Here is a 27993-nt window from a genome sequence, read left to right as displayed (position 1 = left end):
GCTTTCCTTGGACGCAGCCTGTGGCAGTGGAGGCCCAGGAAGGGTGGTCTGTGTTGCTGAGGGTGACAAAACACCTCACCGTAGGTTTTGACTGTACACCCGTAGCACATACTCCAGAATCTTAACACAGTGCAGACATGCTGGGGCTTCTTCCAGCAGACATATCTAATCTGGAAAGATATAACCTTTGAAATCATAAACGATCTTTGATGTGTCCATGCAATCGGACTGAGAATTAGAACTAATTTCACCAGAAGAGCTGATGTGATATTATGGCTAAGCATTTGAGCTACAAGTAGGAGTCATCTTCATTCTTCTGTACAGTCCTACATTGAGACTGCGCATGCGCAGGCCAGCCATAGAGAGATTTTCTAACTTAAAAAATCCGTTGGGGGGGGCGCTCAGCCTCCACTGCGCACGTGAAGTGTTTTTTCCTGCCCAAACAGCTGTTAGGCTGAGTGCCCCCCCCACTTGCCTAAGTTCTTCTTCCACCACCATTGAGAGAGAGGGTCTTTTAGCACTCCTGTTCTCATCAACTACGATCTTGTCGAGTGTTTCGGAGATCATGTCTCAGAAATCACTCTTCAAAAAGTGTTTGCAGTGCTGGATGAAGATGATCCAAACTGACAAACGTGGCCTTTGTTTAATATGTCCTGGAGAGGCCCATAATGCATTGGCCTGTCGCCACTACCAAAAGTTTACTCCCAAGGCAAGGAATGACAGAGCCTCCTGCCTTAAAGCAGCATTAGCCCTGAAAAAACAGCAGTAAAGACACCTGCTGCGAAAGGGCTATCGTCGACCACCGAACTGTCCACCCTGATTCCAATTCCAATTCAGCAACCTACAATTCCAACAGAGCGAGGGTCCTTGGCTCTGACATTGGTTCCATCTGAATCCCGATCCAGTGCTAGCAATCCGCATCCTGGTAAAGCTACTGAGTGCATAAAACATCGCCTTTCTGATCCAAGTCTACCTGAGCATGTAGCCTCTGAACTTCCTGCCAAGAAGGTGAAGACCAAATCTGAGCATCATAAATGGTCAACGACTGCTTCCTGGAGCAATCGCGGCCATTCTCCATCTCTACCTCCCCCAGTTATGTTGAAAGAGGACATTATGGAATTGCTCCATATGCCCTCGCCATCTCGCACTCCATCACTTCATGAGGCAGATATGGAGTCTTTGCCACCGAGGGACTTTACGGCCTCAAACATATTCCTGATGCACCAACAACAGACTCCAGCACAGGCACAGCAACCTACATAGCATTTGGCTCCTATGGCAGGTCCCACTAATGTCTGGCAAGGTTTCATGAATTGGCTACAGTCTGCTCCTGTTTTTCTACAGCTGCAGCAGCAACCCTTTACCACGGATCCATCAACTCCGATTGTCCAGCCCAACTTTCAGAACCAATCTCATCGGATCCAAGGAGTACAACTCAACAGGCCTCATCGGTTCCACATCATCTCGTGACCCCTTCTTATGTGCCTAGGATAAGGCCAATGGCCACCTTGGGGACAAGTAACAATTTTCCACAGGCCTGTTTGTCTAGGGATCCTGACGGCGTTTTGCCATCTTCTGGGTATGGAGCAAGGGTCACTGGGTGTGTGTGTGGGGGGGGGGATATGTAGTTGTGAATTTCCTGTATTGTGCAAGGGGTTGGACTAGATGACCCTAGAAGTCCCTTCCAACCCTATGATTCTATGAAAGGAGCATCATGTTCAACCCAGGTCACCGACCTTTTCTGATTTGGACGAAGATGACGGTGGAGCCTCAAGATCTGGCCTTTGACTCGTCTCCTGAGGAAGCAGTTGGGGATACAGGACCTTCTTCCCCAAATGATTGTCAGCTCTTCTCTGAGCAGATGGTCCATAGGGCAAGAGCTCTTGAACTTGATGTTTCAGTTTCAGCTGTGAAACCCAGGAGCAAGATATTACACACCTTACACTTTAATTCCACGGCCTCTACTGCTTTTCCATCTATGGAGGATTTCCTGGACATTGTGCAAACCATGTGGCAAATGCCGACTTCCATCCTAGCCATATCTTGAAAAATAGAAAAATATTATAAGCTCAAACAAGAAGACTGTCCTTATTCAACCATCCTCGTCCTCCTTCCTTCATAGTTGAAGAAGTGCAAGCTTGCTACTGCCATGGCTCCTTTTTGACACCAGTGGACAAAGAGGGCAGAAAATTGGACACTATCGAACAGAAGGTTTATTCTTTGGCTGTGCTTACCTTTAGAATTGTGCACTATCAGGCCATTATGGACCCATATAATCTTTACTTACGGGATCGGCTTTCCCATTACGTCCAAGAACTTCCTGACAACTGACGCGCAATGGTGAAACTACTACAGGGAGAAGCCACTAGGCTTGCAAAGCAGCTGATGACCAATTGTTCAGCAAGGTCTATGGCTCTGGCCACAGTCCTGAGACATCATGCTTGGCTGCACTCCACAGTACTCCCTCACGAAAAAAAAGCTGGGTCGAACACCTTCCTTTCGAAGGGATGCCACTTTTTTTTAGAGAAGATGGATGATTCTTTAAATCAAATGAAAAAGAATCATTCGGCGTTATCGCTCTGTCTCAAGGCCAGACGACCGGACAAGGGATCCAGACTTCACAGGGTTACCATCACCATCAAAGACAGTATCACTACCAGCAGGCCTTGTGCTCAACGCCCTTTCACCTCATATCACCAGCTACCACCCAAGAGAGTTCCAAGAGGGGGGGGGAAGCAGATTCATGCCCACTTGCCCCCTTGCCGTTTTCCCAAGGACAGAAGTCAACATTCTGACTAGGCGCATTGGGTCCACCTCTTCTCTCTCTTTCCTGGACAGACTGCATCCTTTTGCTCATGTTTAGGAGTCCATTAAAAGTGACTCATGGGTGCTTTCAACAGTCAAGCACAATTACAAGTTATACTTCTCTGAAGTTCCTCCACTGACCTAACCCCCTCCAAGTTCAAGTTGTTATTCAATTGCAGTTCAGGAGGCAGTTTCAAGCTTGTTAAAGAAAGGGGCATTCAAAAAGTCCACTCTCTTATGGGATTTACTTCAGGTATTTTCTAACAGAGAAAAAGAGGGGGGGGGGTAAGTGGGATTAGGCCAACACTGGACCTCCGTAGTCTCAACAAGTTTATTAAAATTCAAACGTTCCATATACTTACTTTATCCACTGTCATTCAACTTTTAGAGTTTAATACTGGGTTTGCAGTTGTCGATTTGAAGGATGCTTACTTTCATAATTCCGTACATTGCACAGGATATATCTCAGGTTTCAATGTGGCTTTGAGTGTTATGAGTACACTGTACTTCCCTTCAGCTTGGTGCCTGCACGACGTTTTCACCAAATGTACTGCTGTGATCATCGCTTTCTTGCGATCTAAGAGTTGTGCAGTGTACCTGTATTTGGATAACTGGTGTCTTGTGGCAGAGTCTGAATCGTTACTACTTGACCACATTCAATTTACCTTGGCTCCTATTTCTGATTTGGGTCTACTGATTAGTTGGGATAAGTCTAACTTGTCACCTAGCAGAATTATCCAATTTATTGGAGCCAGACTTGACTCTTGCCAAGAGACAGCCTTTCTACCTAGAGATAGGATGAGGCACATACTATCTTTAGCAAGATTGTTCCTCTCTAAGCTCTCTCAGACGGCCTTACTCATTTGGACGTTAGTTGGCTTAATGGTGTCTACCACTTCCGTGGTGTTTTTGACCCGCTTAAAAATAAGACCTTTACAAAATTTGTTTGTAAGGAACTTCAATCCTAGAACATCCCATCAGCAGGTTAAACTTTCCATTCCAAGGTCTGTCCTGAAATCTCTGGTGTGGTGGGTGTAAGCTGAACATTTAAATCAGGGGTACCCCTTTGGGAGGCCTTGTGTGGAAATACCTACCACTACCAATGCCTCCACGTTAGGCTGGGGAGTACTTGGTCACTGAGGGAATCTAAATTACACATTAATGTTTTGGAACTTAGGATGATTCATTATTCCCTTGCTTCTTTTGCCGGTCTTCTGCACAACACAAGTTCACACAGACAACACTATCACCTTTTACTATCTGAACAAATGGGGGGTGGGGGTGGCATCCCTCACCCTTTGTTCCGAGGTGACAGCTCTTTGGGAGTGAACCATAGACGACGTTTTTTCACAGGCCATTCATACAGCCGGAGAAATGAACAACAGGGCAGATGTCCACAGCAGAATGTTTTACCTGCAGCACGAGCGGTCACGAAACATGAAGTACATCCTACCTATTTTCCAGTTATGAGGGTTCCCTTCCATAGACCTATTTGAAACAGAACAAAACAAGAAGGCCGAAAAGTTCTGTTCACTAACGGGAACAGACCCCCTATCTTTAGAGGATGCCTTCCATTGCAGGATCCGACACTTTCAATCCCACTGTATTTTGGGCACTCCTTTTTGGAATCATCAGGAATTGTTTACCATCCTCCGGGCCATGTCCCTAGACAGATGCATATATTCCACATCCGTACTGGATCTATCCCAAAGAGGCAGGGTATGTCATCATGACATCCCTAGCCTCAGGTTGACAGCAAGGTTACTGAACCCACCAGATAGGCCTTCTCTGAAAAATGGAAGCATTTCAGTGAGTGGTTGGCTCCCAAGCACCTCTCACCCTTCACTTGGCCTTTGGCTTCTATTTTTAATTACCTGTTGTACCCCCATAATCAGTGGCTTTCGGTCTCCTCGATTATGGTACATCTTGCCACCATTTCCACTTTCCGTGAGAAGGTTGACGGCAACATAGTTTTTTCATGAAGAAATTCCTAAAAGGTACGTTTTAAGATTTTCTCACCTAAGACCCTTCCGGGCCCTCAACTGGTTCTCAACTGGTTCCGGGCCCTCATTGGTTCTCTCCAAGCTTATCCTAACCCCTTCTGAACGCTTGATATCCTGCCTGATCTCTTTCTTGTCTTGGAAGGTAGCATTATTACACGACATTACGTCAACCAGATGAGTAGGAGAGATCACTGCTCTTAGGGTAGTTGCTCCTTTGGAAGGGACTTCTGGGGTCATCTAGTCCAACCCCCTGCACAATGCAGGAAATTCACAACTACGTGTCCCCCTCCCCCCCACACACACCCAGTGACCCTTGCTCCATGCCCAGAAGATGGCAAAACACCGTCAGGATCCCTAGACAAACAGGCCTGTGGAAAATTGCTACTTGTCCCCAAGGTGGCCATTGGCCTTATCCTAGGCACATAAGAAGGGGTCACGAGAACAAAGCAGTGATGTAACCCTTCCTGCCGACCCTCTCATGATCTGTCTAGGTTCACAGAATAAGCATTGTTTTATCGTCCTGAAGGGCAATAAAAAAAAATATGTTGTTGTTGTTACGGTTCCTCACGCAGTTGAAGTTCTTCTCGTAGAGCACAATATCCAGCATTTTCCCTCTAACCACCTAATCTACTATGAAGTTTTACTCCTGACAGCTGAAAACCTAATCACTCAGCATTGTGCTAGACTTAGCCAGACAATAACACCCCCCACCATGACTGTTGCCAGGTAATCTGCCTTGTGAAAAAGCCTTGCCTGGACCTCTCTGATTCCTCTCTGCACAACCCTGACTTTTTGCTTTTCATTGGTGGATCTTCCTACATGTCAAGAGGTCTGCGACACTCTGGTTACGCTGTGTGCCCTGACGCTACTGTCTTGTCTCGTGACAGGGCATTTCCCCGCCCTGTCATGTATAGTCCCAGGCAGCTGAACTGTGTGCCTTGCAACATGCCCGTCTCCTTGCCTTGCAGTGTTCTGTTATACTGACTCTCAATATGCATTTGGTATTTGCCCTGTCACTGGTGCTCTTTGGAAACACCAGGACTTCTTAACTGCATCTGTCACCCTACTGCCCACTGACATTTGCTGAAGGCCTTCTTTCTCTCATTTTGGCCCCTTCTGCTATTGCAGTTGTCCATGTGAAAGTTCATACAGGTGCTACCACTTCAGAGGCCAAAGGAAACCCTTTGGCCAGTCAAGCTGCTTGTGCAGCAGCCCTTCAGCCACTTGAGATTCAGGCACTGGTCATGGCCCCAGCCTTCTCTCTGCCACCCAACTTTCAGTCTGGAAAGGAAAGTGGCCAGGAAAATCATTTTGAAGCCACATTTATATCTGGACTGTGGGTTTCGCCAGACTGTGGGCCTCCCTTTTTCTCCCCAAATGCCCATGCTCGTGGCCCTTGTGGCCAAGGGGGAAATATGGATCTCGTGAACAGGCAGTTTTTTGCTCCAAGAGTGCTCGTCTGGGCCAAGCAAGTGGCTTTCCACCTGTTTTACAAAATCCACCCAGTCCCAGCCACCTCACGGCGCCCACCTAATGGGCCATTGAACCTCTTCAAATTTTACAAATTGACTTTGCAGATTTGCCTACATCAGGCTGCTACAAGCATCTCCTGGTCATAGTAGATCAACTCACTCTCTGCTCTAAGGCTTCTCCCAGAACAAAAGCGGATGCTACTACAGGGGTGAAGGCCCTTTTACAAGGCATTGTGCCTCGCTTTGGGGTCCCTTCTGTCATAAATTCTGATTGCGGCGCTCACTTCATTGCCTCTGTTCTTCACTCTGTGCACGACACTTTGGGAACGCAGCCTCAATTGTATGCCCCCCCCCCTACAACCCGCAATCCTCTGGACAAGCCAAACTGATTGCTTAATACATTGCTGGGAAAACTCTGTTCTGAAACTGGATTACAATGGCCTCAAATTCTGCCTTTCATGCTTTCAACTTCAAAAACAAATCCCAGAGGCACTCTGCGTGTCTGCTCCTTTGAGCTACTGGTTGGGTGACCCTCACTCTTGCCTAGTACTCTGAATACTTTAACTGTTCCCTTGCTCTCTCTTAGGTGGGGACAAAATGCTAGCCAACTATCTAATCAGCCTGCAAAAGCAAATTAAGAAACCACAAAGGGACTCTGTACAAGTTCTTCCTTTAGATTGTTTATTACATTCTTTTCTTCCAGGAGACCAGATCTCCAGACTCATTGGAAAAGTCTCTTCCAAGTGTTGCTTACCAGTCATTCTGCAGTAAAATTACAAGGTCTTGAACCCTGGTTTCATCACTCCTGTGTGAAAGAGTTTTGTGCAAAACCCCACTGAATCCCTTTCCACAACAGAAACAGAAGACAGCACTGTGCAGGGGAGCACTGCTAGCCTCTTCAGTTCTGCTGAAAGGTCAGAAGTTGCTGACCTTTTGGAGTTGTTGCAGGGAGACTTGCCTCCTTCAGAAGCAGTTGACAGCCAGCCAGTCAAGGCTTGCAGTGACAAAGGACAATGTGTGGATCCTCTCCACCTAGTCCAAAGGAATTCTACTTCCCCTTGGGAAACTATTACACGAGGTGTCATTCATTCAGTGTTCCAGTTCCATTTTTGGCCATTTCGGGCCCTGTTTGGCCCATTTGGGGGGCAAAACTGACCGGATCCAGGCCAAAACGGCCAGTTTCGGATCGGTGCCAGGCAGGAGGAGCCTCCCCTGCCTGGCACCAACCCGGTCTCAGCCATTTCGGCCCCGATTTGGGCTTAAATGTGCCCAAAATGGCACATTTTGGGCACAAAATGTGGCATGTTAATGAGTGTGGGTGTGGCATATGTTAATGAGTTATGCTAATGAGTTCCTGAAGTTCTTTTTCTATGAAATGACCCCTGCTGATAAGTATCGTTACAACTGTTGTCTGTTAGATCAATTGGTGTTGTTGCCTGCAGTGTTATGTTGCCTTATTGTCTTGGTGCCGTGTACCTCTCAAACCCGTCCAACAGATGCCTCTGCAACTTTTCTGAGATGTCATCTCTCCTGAAGCAAAAGTGTGCTTGTTCCAGCAGTATTCCGATTTTGGAAAAACAGTGCCAAAACAGTGCCTTGAAGCTTCACTGCAAAAAAGGGGGGATTTTTCTGGTAAATCGACTAAGGTCCTGATGGAGGTCAGCAGCGGAGCCATAAAAGCTCGAAGCGAGCAGGTCACATGAGGCAGGGCCAGGGCTGCAGCGGCAGCACTGAGATCACTGTCAAATCTCCCACAGAAGGGGACAGTCAGGTTGTAATATTTCTATCGGTTCCACATTTCTGCTCTTTTTTATGTAAAAAGTATAAAAGGTTATGATGCGATTTGCTCTGTGCTTCTGTGGTAGGAGACTCCCAGAACCTGTGCATGTTAAAAATAAAGCTTTCTGGTTATAAGGAACAAAGTGGTTGTTTCCTGTTTCAGCCCAGCAAGGATAGCCCGGCTTTCCTCAAAGAACAAGTTCTTGGAGCAAACACCACCATCACCCTGCACAAGACCCTCCAATTGCTGACTAACCTGACTAAATGCCTGCTGTGAATAAGCACTGCTGCAGATTACAAAATCAAACATTTTGCTGCTTCATAATGGATCTAAAAAACATGACTCCAGCATCTGATGTTTGTTTCCGCCTTATGATTAAGCTCACCATTTCAGAAAAGCAGACAGGCTTCCAATGCTGATGTTGAGTCTCAACCATCTGTGGCTCAGCCCAAGAGAGATTATTATTTTCTCTGTTCCCAAAGAGCACATGGCCAAGGAGAGTCTGCAACAACAGACTCGAAAGTGGTTGGGAGACAGACCGGGAGGACTTCACAGAGCAGCCTCCAGCACTGCTGCTTGCCAGCAAAGGGCTAGGACAGGCATCTTGCACGCAGCCTGCCCCAAAGGCCACGCAGCAGGGCCTCGCCACATCTGGTCATTCATGCTGCCGATCAATGCCCCGACTATCCCACCACCACACCAAACCAGCAGCAAGATATTAGTCTCCTCTTCTGTGTGCGCGCGTCAGAACAGAAAGAAAGAGTGCATCAGTATTGCATCACCAGCAAAGTACAGACCTGTACAACTTGTAGTTGAAAAAGCTAAACAGTTCTCTAGCTGTACATGGTAGCCCAATGAGTTCAAGAACATGCCCCGCCCCCCCCAACCAGCAAAATTACTCCTACATTTATTTTCAATAGCCTGTTGTTCATTTCTACTTTTTCAGCTGCTTCTGGTTTTTAAAATTTGTATTTTTTTTAAAAAAAATCACGAAGTCTTAAAAAAACCTATATGCTGTCTACATTTTTAGATAACCAAAACTTATTTAAAAACAATCATACACTATCTTTTTTTAAAAGAGTCTCTCAATTCCTAGTCTGACACTTTACCTGCTAATCCACACTGGCTCAGAATGTGTGTGTGCACACGCCATCAAGTCACAGCTGACTTACGGTGCCCACAGGGTTTTCACGGCAAGAGCTGTTTAGAGGTGGCTTGCCATTGCCGGCCTCTGTGAAGCACCCCTGGCCTTCCTTGATGGTCTCCCATCCACAGACAGACCAGGGCTGACCCTGGCTCAGCTTAGCTCCCAAGATCTGATGAGATCGGTCTACCGGGAACATCCAGGCCGGGGCATGCATATGTGTCTTTTTTAACTTAAAAAAAAAGGTGCCAGTACTCAGATGTTTGCCACCGTGGCAACCCAAGCCCACTGGCTGAAAAAGGTATTGGTACTGCATACTGGCACATGCCACCAGAAAAAAAGTCCAGTTCGGTTGGGTGGGTGTGTCTCCTTCCTCAGAAGAACTAATGCTATTAAGATGGATATTCTCCCAAAATTTTATTTTTCAAAATGTTTCTCTGACAAAATGTTAGGACTGGCAAAATAATATATCCAGTTTCACCTGGAATGAAAAAGACAACCTAGTGTTATTTACACAACTTAACATGATTATTACACAACTTCACGTGATTACTGGACAAATGGAGGGATAAGAATTCTGACCCCAACATGCAGTTGCCATGCAAACGATCTGGCTTAGTTGGAAGAAAATATGAATCTCTTGTAGTTCACCTTCCTAAGATCTAATATGAATAAGCAAATCGAAGTTATGAATATATTATTCAAATTATACTTTTACCTTTAATACTTCACCAGAAGTTTGGATAAGCATCCGCCCTGAGCCTGCTGGTGTGGGTAAGGTGGAATATAAATCAAATCAAATAAATAAATAGGAAGAAAATTGCCTCATTGGTGTCTCCCCACTGCTTCTGTAACTAATAACAAGCATTCAGTCTGGATTGTCATTTAGGTAACTTGGAGTTATGGCTATTAAAAAGAACATTAGACCTGCTTGCTGGTGACAGAGCTTTGTCTACAATCTGACCTCTGATGCTGCATATGTAAAGAATTGCTTGGGTCAAAAGATGACGCCACCAGAGCAGAGGGCAGTCACTGCTTGTGTAGGGGTCTCTCTACTATACTACCTCCAGTGTGTACTACCTTCTGTCCCCCAAAACTGTCTCCAGAGGTTGGGGGACTCTCTGCAGTGGTGTTTGGAGGGGAGGCAGACACAGCTGCACATGGGAAGGGGAAACCACAAATTCTTCTCGTTATGCAAGCAGAGGATTTTAAACTTGGACAAAAAAGACAGAATGTGAAAAACTGGTCTCGGAAGAAAACATACGTGCCTAACCATCTCTACAGCTAAGAAAGCAAGCTGTGATCTAGGAGGTCGCTGATTCAAATCTTGTCTCAACCTTTAGGTGGCAAACCACATTCCCTCAAAGTGTTACTAATACTTGGCAATGATCTGCGTACGTCAGTCCGGTAGCTACTGACACATGCAAGGGAGCTTCCTACGTATGTCAGTGGCTACCAGACTGACACATGCAAAGCACAAAAAAAGCCCCTAAGAAAACAGAATGCATGTGATATGGCGTGAAACCTTTTATAGATGCAGCCCAATTGTATCATTACTCAGAAGTAATTCCCCTTGAATTAAATAGGGCTTATTCTCAAGTAACGGTGCATAGGACTGCAGTCAGGAAAACTCGCTTATGCTGACCAGAAAGTGAGTCCCACCCACTGAACTCAATAGGGCTTATTTCTGGATATATATATATATATATATGCATAGGATAGTGTTGCACCTTACACTAACTGCTGTACATGGTATCAATTATGTATTTATACCCCATTTTTTTCCACATTGCAAAACAACGTGCACTGTTCTCCCCTCTTACATTTCATGTCCGTAATAACCACCCTCTAAAGTAGATTAGGCTGAGAGAGAGAGAAACTGGCCCAAAGTCTCCCAGCAAGTTTCCACGGCGGAGTGGAAATTTGCACCGGCTCTCCCAGACTTGTTCGTTGTATCTCGTGTCATCTCCAAATACTATTTAAGCTTATTGTGAGAGATCTTTAACTTATTATAAAAAATCTTTAACTGAATATACTGAATCAGACCTTTTGGCCCATTAAGATCAGTGCTGACTAGTCAGACAGGCAGCAGCTCTCCAGGGTCTCAGGCAGAGGTTTCTGACATCACCTGCTACCTGGTCTTTTTTTCTGGAGATGCCAGGAATTGAACTCTGGACCTTCTGCATCTAAAGCAGATGCTCTACCACTGAGCCACAGCCCCTCCCATCACATTTTCATGTGATTAAGCTATGTAATTTTTAATTTACATGTTTTTTTGTGCTATGTTTATGGAAGGTTACATTCTGTTATTTTATGTTTGGTCCCATTAAAAAGTAAAACACCTGGGACAACGGCTGTCCTGGCGTTTCTCAACACTAACCACCTTTCTCCTGTTTTGCAGCATTTCCGAGCTGATGAGGCCTCAACATTCCCAGTGACAAGATCCTCACACCCACAGAAAGATATGGATCACACTGAATCTGAATCACGTTCATCCTACAAGAGGAGGTATTCAAAGCAGTATTACATTACTCCAAATCCTAGTGTGGCATTTTATAAAAGCACCAGTGGACAGAGACAGACCACTCTGAAAGCTAAGAAAGCCTCATAATAGCAAGTGGGGGGGGTGTGTGCATGCACAAAACAAGAGCATCACAACACTCCAGACAGGTTCTCAGATATTGCGCACACCTATCTGAATGCATGCATTGGTGTGCTTGTGCATGAATCTTCCCACAGTGCAAAGAAATCCAAACAAAGGTGCAGAGGCAAATTTGTAGCATATCAATAAATCCATATTGGACCACCACCATCCACCTATAAAGTAGGTCAACCTTGTTATCTTCAGACTGCAGGTGAGAAGTTGAGGCTAAGAGACACCAGTTTGCCCAAGGCTATCTCGCAGGCTCACAGCAAAGATACGACTTTCAACAAGGGTCTTCCCTGTTCACAGCTTTTAGCTGATATGCTATGCGAGCGATCTCCACCAAGCGTCACTACAATGCACGGTGCATTTTTCTGCAGAAATTAAACAGCAAACCCCCTCCTGGATAACATATCAGTTCAGTTCTTAGAATGTGTTTCATTCGGCCTTAATTAGCATTTAAATTCCCCCAAGTGGGTAATGACGAGGCACTCAGTGGAATCCTGGCCAGCAAAGAGTGGGTTGACACTGGGGATGGTACCTCGTTATTTTAAGAGAATGCGTGGGTGATACAGAAACCAAGATAAGCAGACACCGCAAATTCACATACAAAAGAAAGATAGGGACATGTTTTGGAAGCCAAATTTATTAGGTAAGATTAGATATTTGATTAAAAGACATAATTTTCTTGGAACTCCACTCTGGACTAGGTTCTTGATTGCTGTAAGGAAAGGGAGTTTTGGATGCAGAGAGAAAAAAGATCTCGCATCGTAGAAAGATTTTTTTTTAATGAAGGCATGACCAGAAACACACACACACAATGGTTCAGGCCTTATTGACACTTCCAGCTTAAAAATGGATTTGCTTCCCTCTAAGTGGCACAATACATTCTGCAGAGAGACGTGAAGGGCAAGAGTGATATTATGCCACTGAAGAATCATGGCCAATAACAGCTTTTGATTTTTACTTCTGTGGATATTATAGGCCAATCATTGTCTTTGGTATGCATGCTCTCTTCTTAGGTTCTGGATTAAACCGGTTTTTCTACAAATTTCTCCATACATATATGCATTCATTCCAGTTTAAAATACATGAAAAGGAAAGAATGAGGTAAAAGTAATGTTGACTGTATGTACTGATTTTGTATCAAAACTGCAGGGGTTAAGGTTTAAGAGGTGATGTGTTTGTTTTGGAAGCTCCAAGAAACCTGACCAAAGACAGGAATGGGAGGGGTGGACATTATCACGGGTGTTATCTACAGATTTTTGGAGGTGGGGGAGACTATTGGCTGTCTCTGGCGTTGGATAAGTTACTGATTTTCTCTAGTGATGAAAAAAGACTGCATTTTGGGGGGGGGGGTTTGGGACTAAGATCAGTAGAATCATAGAATCACAGAGCTGGAAGGGTCATCTAGTCCAACCCCCTGCAAAATGCAGGAAATTCCCAAATACACTCCCCCCCCCCACACACACACACATGCACACACGCAGTGACCCTTACTCCATGCCCAGAAGATGGCAAAACTCCATCAGGATCCCTAGACAAACTGGCCTGGGGAAATTTGCAACCTGCCACATATATCAATGAAACAAAAAGATCTGTGGTTGTTGGGGGTTTTCCGGGCTGTATTGCCGTGGTCTTGGCATTGTAGTTCCTGACGTTTCGCCAGCAGCTGTGGCTGGCATCTTCAGAGGTGTAGCACCAAAAGACAGAGATCTCTCAGTGTCAACGTCAGGAACTACAATGCCAAGACCACGGCAATACAGCCCGGAAAACCCCCAACAACCATCGTTCTCCGGCCGTGAAAGCCTTCGACAATACATCAAAAAGATCTGTCTTTGGTGCTACACCTCTGAAGATGCCAGCCACAGCTGCTGGCGAAACGTCAGGAACTACAATGCCAAGACCACGGCAATACAGCCCGGAAAACCCACAACAACCATCAAAAAGATTATGTTCCAGAAAAGGAGCTGTGTATCACATGCCAATTACTCTCAAACAACTGCTTCTGCGAGTTAAAGTCACAGTAGTAGAGATAATTGGCAGCACAGTCACAAAGAAGTTGCTGTCCTTCAATTAAGTCCGTTGTTTCACAGGTATTCCAGAAATGCATTCTTGGCTCAGTAATTTCTATTTATGCTGGGGATGGGGAAAGAAAAGAAGATCCCAAAGTGACACACCTGCCAAGACCTGCCAAAAGAAAATAGGTGCAGCGTACATCAAGGAAACAAAAAGATTATGTTCCAGAAAAGGAGCTGCATATCACATGCCAATTACTCTCAAACAACTGCTTCTGCCGAGTTAAAGTCACTTCAAGACAGGGCAGTTTGCAGGGGGGGGGGAACAGGAAAGAGGCGCTCAATCCCTCCCTCTTCCCCCCCCCACCAATTTTCTGCTGCAACTCTTCCCTCCTGCTTTGTTCTCTATGGGGTTCTAGTTGTACAAAGGACAAGTAAGGGATGGAGAGAATGACTAAGTATCCCTTTGCTGCCACTTTTCTCCTGCAAATTGCCTATTTCCTAAATCCACTTGGAGGAGGAAAATCAGCCAAGGGTGTTTGTTTTTCATGTGCCATTTAGCCTGTGGCATGCCTTAGGAAAAACAGCAAAGAACAACACGGAGTCTTCAAGACAAAAAAAACCCCTATTGCTGCACTTGCAGCTAAGACCCAACATCCTAAGAAAGGGGCTCATAAGAGGCTAATGAGCAAAGCAAAGGTGCAGGATCCTTCCTTGGAAGGCAGATAAGCAAGCCTTAAAATTAAGTCCAAAATAAATGTTCGAACAACTAAACGTCTATTATTTATATATTAAACATGTGCATTTAATTTAATACAATAAATCTCATTCTCCGTAATGTTAAAAATGGTAGAACCAGGACCAGTTCCAGGCATTGGGGAGGTTGAGGTGGAAAAGACAGGATGGAGCTCTGTGCCACTAATTTGACAGAGGAGCACAATTTATCCGCCAGTGACTGAAATGAACAGAAACGGCTTAAGGGCCATGCAGAGCTTGCACAAGGGAACTTCTAGGCACTTCAGGTGGCTGCCTCCTGGTCTAGGCCAAACGATTTCCTACTTGTGGCCAAGTTACACGAGACGATTTGCAAGTAAGGTACAGAGCGCAGGGAGCTCACCGAACAGGCACAGCTAAAGCAAGAACCCCCACCCCCAGCTACACATCTAGGGTGCAGCCTGGATTTCACCCCACAGCAAAATCCCCACTGATTCTAATGGCTTTCAATTACACTCCCAGTAGGCATCAGCAAGTTTGTTTGCAAACCAAGGCAAAACTAGATGTGATGCCCCTGAACTGTCTCCTGAAACGCTTGTCATAGCAGGCTGCAAATCTGATGTGTGCATGTTTGGAGGGGGTGATTAACTCTTTCTCTCCCTGCTGCTTGTCCATCCAAAGCCATGCCCCCTCCCCCAGACTGCTTCCCCACATGGCAGGAAAGAGACAGGATCCCCCCCTCTACCTTTGGTCCCAGCAAAAGGATTAAGTGCTCCCCCCCCCCCGCTTCTGCAAACAAATGAGCAGCAGCCCCCATCCAGTTAGGAAATCCTTCATGGACTCCCTGCAGTGCCCCTACACAGGATCCAGCTCGCCGCCCAAAGCTGCTCCTATGCAGAAGGTGCTGTGGCCCAAAAGACGCCCTGAATTCCTTAGTACCCAGGCCAATTCCTCCATTCTCTGTTGCTATTTTATTTTGGAAAATATCTGTCCAATTACTGCTGAGCTGAGAGAAGACAGACTCCGTGTCTCCTCGGGGAGGCCTGCTGGGCAGCACTGCTGCTTGAAATGCTCACTTGGAAACAAACCCCTCCATACCATGGGTCTTCCCTCCTAACAGGGCAGTCCCAGCTGATGTTGCCAAGATAAAATGAGGGCACTAAGGTGCATTGTAATGCACTCTGAAGCCCCCCCCCCACCTCCCACCCCAGAATCCGGCAGGGAAGAAATAGGAAAAAACCCAAGAGTAGATTTATCCCTGGCATAGCACAGGGGCCGGAGCCAGAGCTGGGCTGTCCCGAAGGGTTTTGGTGCAGAAAATCCAGGGGGGGGGGAGGCACACGCTCCCGGACGCGGGCCCAGTCCCCCGGCTCCGCTCCCACTCGTTGCGATGGGGCTGGGGGCAGAGGGGCGGGCTGGGTCGCAGGGCTCAGGCCCACCTTCCCGCTGCCGAGCCTTAAGGGCGCCCCCACCTCCACCTCCAGCGCCTGGGGAGGCCTCTGCGGCCAGGCCGGCCAGCCGAAAGAGCCGCACAAGGAGGGCGCCCACAGGCGAGGAGGGGCCGCGTCCCGTCCAGGCACCTGCGGCGGCGGGTGTTGCGCTTCCCTCCGCAAAGGGCTCCGCCAGCAGCGCGGGGCTGAGGGGGCTGCCCTGGCCGCGCTCGAGCCCCGCGGAGGGAGCCGGAAAGGCGCGGGGCGCCGCGAGGGACGCGCAACGGCCACTGCAGCGGGCGCCAGGCACGACCGGAGCGGGCGAGCCGCGCCCCCCCCCCGACCCCCGCTTCGGCTTCGCAGTGCGGGAGGCGCCTCCGGGCCAGCAGCCGGGCGCGGGAGGGAGGGAGGGAGGGAGGGAGGGGGCGGCGCAGCGGCAGCGCCACCGCAGCCCCGAGGGAAGCCCGCGCCGCGCCGCCTCTCCCGCGCGGGGGCCCTGCTGCCCGCCGCTCCGCTGCCCGCCTGCCCCAAAGGTCTCGCCCGGGGGCGCAGGGGCACCTCCGAGCCGCCGGGCACCCAGTGGCGCAGCGACGGGGGGTGGGGGGAGAGATGGCTCTCCAGAGGCCGAGCAGCCTCCCCCGGCCCCGCCGTGGCCGCCCAGCCCGGCGATGCCAACCCAAAGGCCCCTCCTGAGGCGCCGCCGAGAGACGCGCAGCTGCCGCAGACGCGCCCCCAGGCCAGCCCGCCGCCCTGCCCTGCCCTGCCCCGCCCCGCCGCGCCGCGCCTTACCTACAGTCCGGGAGCCGATGCAGCCCATGCCGCCGGCCGGCGGGCTCCCTCCCGAGAGGAGGAGGCGGCGGCGGGCGGGCGGGCGGCGGCGCGGCGCCGCAGCCTAGCGCTGAAGCCGAGGCGGTGCGGCAGAGGCGAGGCGAGCGCCCATCACGGCCCGTCCCCTGGGCAGCTCGGCCGCGGCCGCAGGCAGCCGCTCACGGCTCGCCAGGGGCCGCCAGCCAGCGCGCCGCTCCCGGCCGCTGCGGCAGGCAAGGCGCGCAGCAGCCCTGCGGGGGGCCGGGGCGAGGCGCGCAGCCGTCGGTCGAGCAGCCAGACCCGCCGCCGCCGCCTTCTGCCCGCCCGGCTGGCAGATGCTCGCGGGGCTGCCAGGGAAGGAGGAGGCGGCGGCGGAGGGCTGAGATTGGGTAAGCCGCTCCCGAGGCCGGCGCGGCGCTGCCATTGGCTGAGGCGCAGCTGCGGCTGGGGAAGGGGGAGAGGGGCGGGCGGGGAGAGGGGCGGGCCGCACGGCCCCCCGGGGCAGGGGCGCCTTCACACGCCCCGCGCCCAGGGCCGTTTTGCGGCGGACGCGCCAGAGACGGCGCGGCCGAGCCCCCGAACGTGCGCGCTTCCCAGGCGGCCGGGGAGGGTGAGGGACGGCTCCGCGCGAGGCAGGGCAGGGCAGGGCAGCGCAGCGCAGCGCAGCGCAGCGCGCGGGACGGCGATCAGGCGCGGCGAGGCAGCGAAGCCTCGGGGAGCCGGGAGAGGAGCGGCGGGCGGCCGCAGCCCGCCTCTGCCCGCCCGCGGCCCCGGCTGCCGGGAAGGCCGGGCGCAGAGCCCCCTGGCGCCGGCGGGGGAAACTGCAGCCGGTTCTGCGCGCCGCGGCCGTGTCAAGGCCTGCGGGGGGCGGCAGAAGAGCCGCATTGCCTTGGCTCGCGTTGCCGGCGAGGCCCGGAGGGGCAGGGGGGCGGGAAGGCAGACGCGGAGGGGCGGGGCGGAGCAGGCGGGCGCCCGGCGCGGCGAGAGCAGGCCTGACCGCCGGCCGCCTCTCCAGGGGAGGCCCGGGGCTGGCCGGAAGGGACTCGGGGCCTCCAAGCAGGCGGAGGGGGGCGAAACCTGCCCCCACCCCCCGGGGCGCCTCCGCGCGGTCCTCGCGAGGTGCGCCTCGGGCCCGTCCGGAGGCGCCTGGAACGCAGCGGGAACGCGTGTCGGGGGTACGTGAGGAGGCGGCGAAGGGCTTCTGCGGGCCGGGACGGCATCTTTGCGGCCAGGCGGCAGGGCAGCCCGCGCGCTCCTCTGGGCCGCAGAAGTTGTGCCGCTGCCGAAGAACCGGCGCTGGAGCGGAGGCGCGGGAAGCCGCGGGGGGGGGGGGGCTGCGCCCGGCGCTTCGGGCGTTGCTGTCGGCTGCTGGCGCCCAGCCCGTTGGGGCCGGCCTCTCCCCGTGATCAGGGGTCGCTGGCTGCCCGGCCCGGCGTTCCGGGAGCCGAGGCGCGGCGGGTGCGTCTTCGCGGCTGCCCCCTCCCGCTGCTGCTGCTGCTGCTGCTGCGGCCCCAAACCAGCGCGTGGGCTGCCCAGTGCCTGGGAGGGGAGCAGCCTGTCGGGGGCCCCGGGCACGTCGTTCCTCCCGGGAGGCGGCAGCAGTCTCGGCCTTGCCGTTGGGTCCCACCCACCCGCCGAGATATCCGGGGGGCCGGAAATGGGTCCCTTGGCCTCTGTTGCAGGCTCTCGACAGCCCCGTGGGGTGAGTGAGGCTGAGAGCGTGTGGCGGGGCAAAGGGGCGGTCAGAGCCCATCGCTTGCTGCGGCGCCGGAGGAGTTCGCCCTGTTCGTCTGTGGCAGCAAAGAGTCCACCTTTAAGACTAATCAACTTTATTGTGGCAGAAGCTTGCCAGAGCCAGAGCGCTCGTCTTCAGATGGCGGGGAGGGTATGAAGACACTGGCCAGAGATATGTCAGTGGTGAGGGGAGGAGGGAGAGGGTGCAGGGGGTGAGGGTCATGTAAATCTAAAGTCACAAGACCTCATGAAAGAGGTGGAATGCACAATCGAGGCTTCCAGTCCGATCCCAACTCAGCAGCTTCCCATTGGATTTTGTTTTTGAAATGTTTCTGTTGAACTATGGTGACCTTTAAGTCCTTGGTGGAATGTCCTGGTCTATTAATGTATCCATTAAAAATGGTAACATCCAGAAACCAGTATTTCAATTTACCAGGACATTGGTAGAATTGGAATTCATATGTAAATTTGACTCAGTCAGACTTGGATTGAATAAGATTGTGTATGGTTATCTTTAGGGACATGCAAATCGGGTTTCCAATTCGGGTAAAACATCTGACTTGGACTCGATTCACAAAGATTTGGGATTTCTAGATTGGGCCAGCATCCTCGGCCCCATTCGGAAACTCCGACTCTAAGCTCCCCAAAGTGATTCATACTGCTTCAGGAAGCTTTGGAACACAAGGTTTTAAACGACCCTTTCCATGCTGCTGCACAGCAGCAGCAGCAGCAGGGAAAGGGGCATTTAACCCAGGGATCAGCTGCTTGGTGGGGAAATTCCCGCCAAGCAGTTGATCCATGCCGACAGCTGCAGCGAGAAGGCCTTTTAAACTCCATCTGGGTCACGGGGATTCCCCCTGTGACCCAGATGGCGTTTAAAGGGCTGTTTTGCTGCCACTTGCATTGCAAATGGCGGCAAAAGGGCCCTTCCACGCTCCACCTGGGTCATGGGGGATTCCCTCTGTGACCCAGATGGTTTAAAGGGCTGGTCACAAACCCTGCCAAGCAGCTGATCTGCGCAGGTGGGGCTTGAGCTCCCCCCTGCCACTTATTTCACCCGATGGGAGCGGAAGGAGGGGGTTCCCTCCTCGCCCTCCCATCAGGTGAAATAAGCGACGCGGGGGTAGTTGATCAGTGTGTTCTGAATCTTTATGGAGCACACTGAAGCGTGTCAAAGACGGGATTCCCAAAGTGGCATGCTGCTTCGGGAATCCCTAATTGCTGACCCTTTTTTACTGCTTCAGGTTTCCCAAAACGGGAAACCCGAATATATTTTTTTTGCACACGCCTAGTGATCTCATTACCAAAAGTAACTGCCTTCAGGCATTCTATTCAGATTCTGCCATGGAGGGGAGCGGTCACACCCAGCCTGGTTTGTGCACTCCACCTCTTTCATGACTTCTTGTAACTTATTTACATTTACATGACCCTCACTCCCTGCACTCTCTTCCTCCTCCCCTCACCACCTATATATCTCTGAGCAGTTTCTTCATACCTTCCATGTATCTGACAAAGAGAGCTGTGGCTCTCGAAAGTTTATGCTACAGTAAAGTTGGTTAGTCTTAAAGGTGCTACTGGACTCTACTATTTTGCTTCATATGCTGTAGACAGGTAAAAAAGAGCTCGGAGCTTTTGTGAGCGTCTTCTTAATGTATGTGTGGTGAAACAGGGCCTTTCCTCCCACTGGTAGATCCCGCTCTGCTTACCCCTCCCTTTTCACCTCTGGCCAAGCACCTGAAGGGGCTGTCTCCCTTTCCTGTCTCTGGGTAGTTGCTGCCACCACTGTCCCTGTATGGGGTCCTGGTTAGGCAGGACAGCCTCCTAACCTCCCTCCTCTGCTACTGGGCCCAAGCTGTTGGGGGACTATGTGGAACAGAAGAGCTTTCTTCCTTCATAATCCTCCAAAATCACGTTTAGGGGTGTGCACGCTGGAAATATTCAGATTTCCTGCTTTGTGTTTACCCGAAGCAGGAAAAACATTCGGAAACACCCCAAACCAGAAGCGGCAAGTGGGTATGTGAATTGCTTCGGAATGCTCCGTAAAGATTCGGAGCATTCCAAAGTGATTCAGGGGGCTAGGTTTTCCAGCACCCCCACCCACCCCCACTCCCAACACCCCCCACTTAGCCCCCCCTCGATAGCTGGCAGGCAGCAGGGGGGGGATTCCCCCTGCTGCCTGCCAGCTGATAGTTTAAAGTGTCAGACTATGGAATCCCTGTTATCTAGAGTTCGTCTCCCCCTTCTGCAAGAAGCACAAGTTTCTTGATTTCAAAAGGTTTATTGAAAGACTAGGCTCTGATACGTGTCCATATTTCAAGGCCTAAAGAAGACTTGACTGAACCAAGACATTGTTGAGAATGATATACAAAACGAAACCAGCAATACATCAAACCCCCTCGTTCCCAGCCTCCCCCCATAGTTCTGTATGCTGAGAACTTGGACGTGGGAAGGCCCGGCCTGTCAAGGTCTTTGGCTGAAGAGACAGATAAGAAGTATTCTCTCCCATGGAAAATGCGGTCAAAACAACATCTGGACCTGGAGGGAGAAAAAGCTTAACAACTACAACTTAAACATGGTGTAACTCTGGTTAAGAACATGAGCTTTAAAAGAGATCCTGACATAAAGGGCCCTGTCCTGCCCCAGGGCCCTTTAAAAACCCCACAACACCCAGCACCCCCACTTGCTTTTGCCGAGTGCCCGGTGGGGAGGTGCAGGCTTATGTCTGCATCCCCGCGCCACCGCCCCCCCCCCTGTGTCAGGGCCGAGGTGCCCCTCGACCCCGACATTGATGGGCGACCAGAATTCCCGGTGGGGGGGGGGGTGCAGGCTTAAGCCTACAGCCTCCCGCAGGCTCCTTTGCTTGCCCAGCCGATGTTGGGGCCAAGGAGTTCATTGGCCCCGACATCAGAGGGTGACCGGAGAGTCGGGGGGGTGCAAGCTTAAACCCACCAGTGTCAGGGTCAAAGAGCCCTGCGACCCCAACATTGGGTGACCAAGTGCACGGGGGGGGTACAGGTTTAAGCCTGCAGCCTCCCACCTCCTTGCTCGCCCACCGGTGTCAGGGTCGAGGAGCCCCACGCAGCCCAACATCGGTGGGCAACTGGAGTGCACGGGGGGGGGGGGTACAGGCTTAAGCCTGCAGCATCCCGCCGCCTCACTTGCCCACCGGTGTCAGGATCAAGGAGCTCCTCGACCCCGGCATCGGCAGGCGAATGGAGCACCCAGACGGGGAAGGTGCAGGCTTAAGCCTGCAGCCTCCTGCCGCCTCCTTCACTCACCCACCAGTGTCAGGGTCGAGGAGCTCCAAAGTGCCCTGCTCAGGGTATGTCATGAGCCAGCTCTAAGAGCTTGGGCCTGTATTTCTCTGGAACCACAAGCTGTCGAACTGCTTCCCAAGACCCTTTTCTAACCAGAGCCTGTATAATCGACCCTACTTCCATACCACTTGCTCTGAAAGAGCGTCTGAGAACTCCACTTCCTGGTTCCTTGCCCCATTGCGCAGTGGTTCCAGACTAGGGTCTCCTTGAACCTCTGACAGAAACATTTCTGGATCCCCCAGACTTTCTACCATCTGTTCCTCTAGACCACCCCTAGTCCCACTGTTTCCAGGGCCCTTGGCAAAGATTTGGTTGGTGTCCTCAGTTCCCTCAGTTGGATTTTTAGCATTATTCAACTGACCCCCTTCTAGTCTGGAAGGCTCCACAGTTTCCAGCTCCTCTTGGGTAGAACGGCACCCTTCTTTGTTACCAGAACTGCTATTTTATGGGGAAATTAGCTAGCAGTCTGGGACTAAATTAAGCACGATCTTAATGTATACCAAGGTCCACTTCCAACGCAGCAAGAAAGAGGAGGCAATTTCTCCAAATAAAATGTTGTTTTAATGCAAAATTGTTGCGTGTACCTTTACTAATACACATTCAATCAAGAACATACAAGTACTAAGAAAACAGAGCAAAGAAAGCATAGAGAGAGTTGCATTAGCAGGCTCCCATTTGAGCACGCTGGAGCTGGGGTAGTTATAATACGAACCTGTCCCGGTGAAAAGAAAGAGAATCAGCAGCCAATGTGTATTCGTCTAACGGCCATAGAGATGGGCAAGGGTGTGGATAGGGGAGGCGCTCGAGAGCGAGGGAAGCCTGCTTAGATACCCCGAAAGGGGCTTTGAAACGTGCGTATTCCTAGTGGCTCTCGGATGTAAAAACGAAAGAAAAGGTTTTTATTGCTCCTGTCTCTAAGATGAATGGGCCACTTTTAGAGTCAGGATGTCCTATAGTAACACCTGCAAGGGGGGGGGAGCAGGAAAGGGGATGTCGGGTTGATTTATGCCAGGAATGCCGGGGGGGGGGGCGCATGGTTCTGGTGTCATTAAGTATGTTTGGATTGCCAGCCCTTGATGTCTGTTGCAGAGGCAGCCTCCCTTGATACACAGAGCAGGGCAAGGCTGGGTGCAGCGGAGGTGCTATGAGCTGGTTCAAGAAACGGCATCTTAGTTGTAAACTGTTTCTGCAGCTGGGACGCATGGCTCCTCTCTGGGCATTTCTTCCGAGCTGGTTGGCAGGCTGCTCGGTGAATGGGCAGACTTAGCACCCGTCCTGCCAGGGGCTCCCCGTGGGACCTGATCAGGGGGTGCCTGGCCTGGCTTGTGGCGAGTCCCTCTGGCTGGCACTGTGTTGCTAGTGGCCTGGTTCTGGGCCCAGGTGAGGTACGTGTCCAAGGAGGCAGGAGAGAGGCACAGGTAACACAGTCCATAAGAGCAGAGAGGCAGGGAGCAGGCATGTGCATTGCTGCCCCTAACAGAGTCTTTGGCAGAGCTTCAAAACAGCAAGGCAGGAAACTGGCACAGTTCATATCAGGCTCCGTAACAGGAGGGGGGGCTGGCGACATCTCCCCCTTTGAAACGCTCTCCCTCGGGGCTGGGGACTGTCTGGTTCTGCCCCTCCTGGGGGACTACCCTCTCCTCAACCCCCATACCCTGGGGGTCACTCTGTCCTCCTGGGTTGGTGGAGATTTGGCTTCTGTGAAGTTGCCTTCCTCCTCCCACCTCCCTCTGAGGGTTTGGATGCATGTTACTGCATTAATGATATGCCGGCCAGCCAATAAATCCCGGCCCAATAACACTGGAACCACCTGTTCCTTCATTACTCCCACCTCTGTGAGACCTACTGACCCTCGCCATTCCACTGGTATCCGGGCCACAGGAACCATGGCAGGCAGTCCCAGAACCCCCTGGATTCTGTATGCCATAGCAGGGACAATATCAGTTTCCGACACCAGATCTGCCCTCTCCAAGGTTACCGAGGAGCCAATGTCAGCATGTACCAAAACCAACTGGTCTTTCAATCTTGCCGGTTCCACAAAATCACTCCAGTTTTCTGCTGGCTTCATTCAGATAAAGAGGCACTCATGGCTTACCACTGCCACCTTCTCCTCCTCCTCCTTTTGCATAACGGGTACGTTTGAATGGGGTTTGGAGGTCTCGGCTTGCAACTGTGGGCAGGCTGACTTCAGGCACCCAGCCTCCCCACATTTGTAACACCTGCGAACCTGGGGCCATTTCCAATTTGTCAAATCGGGGGAATTCCTACCCTCTGCCTTGGCAGGTGCCCCTTCCCTTTTCGGGGAAGGTTGTACTTTCCCACCCCTCTGGGAACCCCTCTCTTCCCTTCAGAAATGGGAAGTCCTCCAATCCAACCCCTCCCTGTTCAGCACCAGCTCGTCCACCAGTTCTGAGGCCCCTAGTTTAGATCTTTTAAAGCTGGTGGCTTTTATATGCTGCAAAAGTTATTCTGCCGTCCCCCAATAGGCATGCTGTGATAAATAGTTGCGAGTTTCCCAGTCAGGATCCTACAGAGGTAAGACGTATAGTCTTCCTCTGCAACTCCCCACTGCTTGTCCATCTTCTCGAAGTTGGAAAGGTATTCGGAGGGGTCTTCTCCCTCCTTGTATGCCACGAAGTCCTTGGGGGTGACTTGTATTTTTCTTGCTCTGGGCTGCTTTCAGTTGCAGAACCTTGAGCTCATGTTTCCGTTGCTCCTCCCGCTCCTGCCAGCGGGTCTCTGCCTCTCTTTCTTGCTCTTGCCTGAGGATCTCTGCTTGCCTCTGATGGAGTTCCCGTTCATGTTCTCTCCGCTCCCTCTCGGCCTGAATACGCATCCGTTCCAGTTCCAGTTGCAGCTGGAAGTTTGCCTCTGGCTGGTTTAGGCGCACATCTGCAGATGCTCCTGCCTGCTGGTGCTTGGTCTATCAGGAGGGCTTGCAAATCTGCCACAGTCGTATTTTTACACTCCAGGTTCCGCTTTGCGCATCCTTCCTGGAGCTGGGGTTTTGTCATCTTTAGAATGTCCCGTATCTTGGCAGGATCCATCCCAACTAACTTAAACTTTCCCTGCCTTGGCCAACCCCAGAAAATAAAATAAAGCTTCCGTCACTGTCTGGAGGGTACACCCATTTTAAAGGCCTGCACCGTCAGACTTCCGGCTCAGTTTCCCTTCCGTTCCCTCTGTCTGTCCTTATCCCACTGCTCCTCACCAAGATGTACACAAACCAAGGGAATCTGCCCGGATAGTGATGAATCACAACAAACAAACAATTCCGGGAATATATATTCAATTATCAATTTTTTATATATATTTAGTGCATAAGTGCAAAGTGTAATTACATGAATATATGCATTAATAAATATACAATAAATACAATAAAAATATCTGATATGTCTGTCTCAACATGCAATAAATACAATAAAAGTCAAAAATTGTATCCTGGTTGTTATGAAAAAGATTTTTGAAAATGATTTTTTCGAAATCAATGTCCATAGGCTTTATATGATGAAAATATAGCAGCATACAAAATTTCCGTATATAGAGTTCCGGTGTGAATGGTGGGAAGCTCCAGTCCAAACTGAAAATTATTCCAAAGGTGCCGACGGGATTATGCGTGCATATTTATGCAATTCCCGTTTCGTATATAACATACTTCTTCCTGGGCACAATTAAATATGGACAGGTTGGAGGCAAGTTCTGACAACAAAAAGGCCAACAACAAAGATTCTCAGTTCAAACTCCATGGTCAAGTAACGGATTCCAAAATCAAAGACTGTGACCCTCCAAGGCTCAGTCATCCAGCACCTAAGAGCTCCGCAACAACCAGGTCGAGAATACCATGATTGTGACTCAGTTTGAACTGAGAATCTTTGTTGTTGGCCTTTGTATAAATTGTATAAATATGCACACATAATCCCGTTGGCACCTTTGGAATAATTTTCAGTTTGGACTGGAGCTTCCCACCATTCACACCGGAACTCTATATACGGAAATTTTGTATGCTGCTATATTTTCATCATATAAAGCCTATGGACATTGATTTCGAAAAAATCATTTTCAAAAATCTTTTTCATAACAACCAGGATACAATTTTTGACTTTTATTGTATTTATTGCATGTTGAGACAGACATATCAGATATTTTTATTGTATTTATTGTATATTTATTAATGCATATATTCATGTAATTACACTTTGCACTTTGCACTTATGCACTAAATATATATAAAAAATTGATAATTGAATATATATTCCCGGAATTGTTTGTTTGTTGTGATTCATCACCAAGATGTGGCAGAACGGGGCCTTTCCTCCCACGGGTAGACCCCACTCTGCCCACCCCTAACCCTTTCCGCCTCTGGCCAGGCACCTGGAGGGGCTGTCTCCCTTCCCTGTCTCCGGGTAGTTGCTGCCACTACTGTCCCTATAGTGGGTCCTGGTTAGGCGGGACAGCCTCCTAACCCCCCTCCTCTGCTAGTGGGCCCAAGCGGTTGGGGGACTATGTGGAACAGAAGAGCTTTCTGCCTTCATAAATTCCAAAACTCATTTACTGAACTTCTAACTATACGCAGGCAAATATACAGTGAACGGAAGGACTAATAAAGCATAAAGAGAAACCCCTACTCTCTCTCCCTCGTGCCCTAATTGGATGTTGTGTAGGGCAGGCCCAGTCCTTTGCTACCTGGGGTCACACTAGATCTGCCTCTCCCCTCGGAGCCGTCTCTCCCTCCACTCTCCAGCCACCAACCGTCCACCTCCAACTCCCGCCCCACCAACTGACTCGCTCTCCCTCCAATCACCTTCTACTCCAGGACTGGCCCCTCCCCTCTGCAGCCCATAGCAAGTGAACTCCACAAAGAGAATGGCGTTTCTCCACAGTATATCTGGATGCAACTGCATAGCCCCATCCTGAGTTTAAAATCGAGTTTTCATTGAAATAGCAAGTCTGTGTCTGACGTCCGCACCCCTTCACCTCTGGAGGTGGGGCGTAGGTGATGGGATGCCCCAAACCAAAGATTCTCACACAGGGAGCAGCAGGTCTGTTCAGAGGTAAGTCCCATTCTGCTCAGTGAGACCGACTCCCAGGGAAGTGTTCTTTCCTGAGCACTGCAGCCATCGTAACCTAGCATGTCAGAGAGAAGCTGAGCTACAGCCTTTCCCCCTCGATTTTCCGGGGGAAGGAAATCACTGTGTATAAAGAGACATTCCATCGCGAGAGCTGGCATCTGCACTTTGGAGTGACGCAGACAGCCACCGGTTGATCTCCTTTGGAACAAAACTTAAGGATGGTTAGAATCTCCCCAAATAGAGATTTGTAGTTGTAGAATTTAGTTTCCTTCGAATGAGGGCATGTGGAAATTTATGTTATCTTCATGATTATTAGGTTTATGTGTATACGTGTAGAGTACACACGGACTCCTAAGAGACAGGCAGCAAAACTGCTGATCCTGCAACAAAGTTTATCCTGGAATAAAATGTTTTTAAGGGGACTCAAGGCTCTTGTTTTAAAATCCTGCATCATACTTTCATAAAAAAACATTACTGCAGCCTACCCTATCCAGATGCAACTCCACTCCAGTTCTCTGAATCCCAATTTAAAATGCAGAACTGAATACGTGAAGCTGCCCCATCTCGAATCAGACACGTGGCCCATCAAAGTCAGCATCGTCTCCTCGGACGGTCAGTGGCTCTCTAGCGTTTCAGGTCTTTCACATTAGCCACTACCTGATACTTGACTAGGGATGCCAGGGATGGAACCATGGACCCTCCGCGTGCCCAGCAGTTGCTCTGTCACTGAGCCACAGACTTTCCCCAATTGGTTCCAGATCATCTGTGTATCTTCTAGGCAATTTCAGGTCATCAGGAAAGCTTCCCCAGTCATGAAAGAATATTACATTTATTTTGTTGAAGCCTGGCCACATGTAGTGACCAAGGAGGCCAAATATCTAAGCCCCATGATGGGACCCAGTGCTGCTCTGAAGTACATGATAAGTGGCATCTCTGGAGCAGCATTTCACTGGTAATACTTCGGTGTTTGATGTCCTCCGCCAATGCAGTCATCCTTTGCAAGCAGCATGACGCCTGTGTAGAGCTGTCAGTGACTCTGAAGGCGTCCACCTGGCA

The 27993-nt window shown here is 50.3% G+C and overlaps 1 protein-coding gene and 1 non-coding gene across 2 annotated transcripts in view; both read right to left on the bottom strand.

Moving 5' to 3' along the window:
- FAM131B (family with sequence similarity 131 member B) overlaps nucleotides 1–16907 on the bottom strand; it is a 129000-nt gene extending 112093 nt beyond the window's left edge. Inside the window, exon 1 of the mRNA XM_055003090.1 lies at nucleotides 16800–16907. Coding sequence (XP_054859065.1) covers nucleotides 16800–16827 — 28 coding nt within the window. The 5' untranslated portion in view covers nucleotides 16828–16907. The remainder of the gene's footprint in view (nucleotides 1–16799) is intronic.
- TRNAL-UAG (transfer RNA leucine (anticodon UAG)) lies at nucleotides 11354–11425 on the bottom strand. The gene has a single exon. It is a non-coding gene; the product is annotated as a tRNA-Leu (tRNA).
- Nucleotides 16908–27993: the final 11086 nt, after the last annotated feature.

The sequence above is a fragment of the Eublepharis macularius genome, chromosome 18 (genome assembly GCF_028583425.1).
Source record: "Eublepharis macularius isolate TG4126 chromosome 18, MPM_Emac_v1.0, whole genome shotgun sequence".
NCBI classification, from domain to species: domain Eukaryota; kingdom Metazoa; phylum Chordata; class Lepidosauria; order Squamata; family Eublepharidae; genus Eublepharis; species Eublepharis macularius.
The sequence above is the reverse complement of the archived record's forward strand: the minus strand, read 5'-3'. Positions and strand labels throughout refer to the sequence as shown.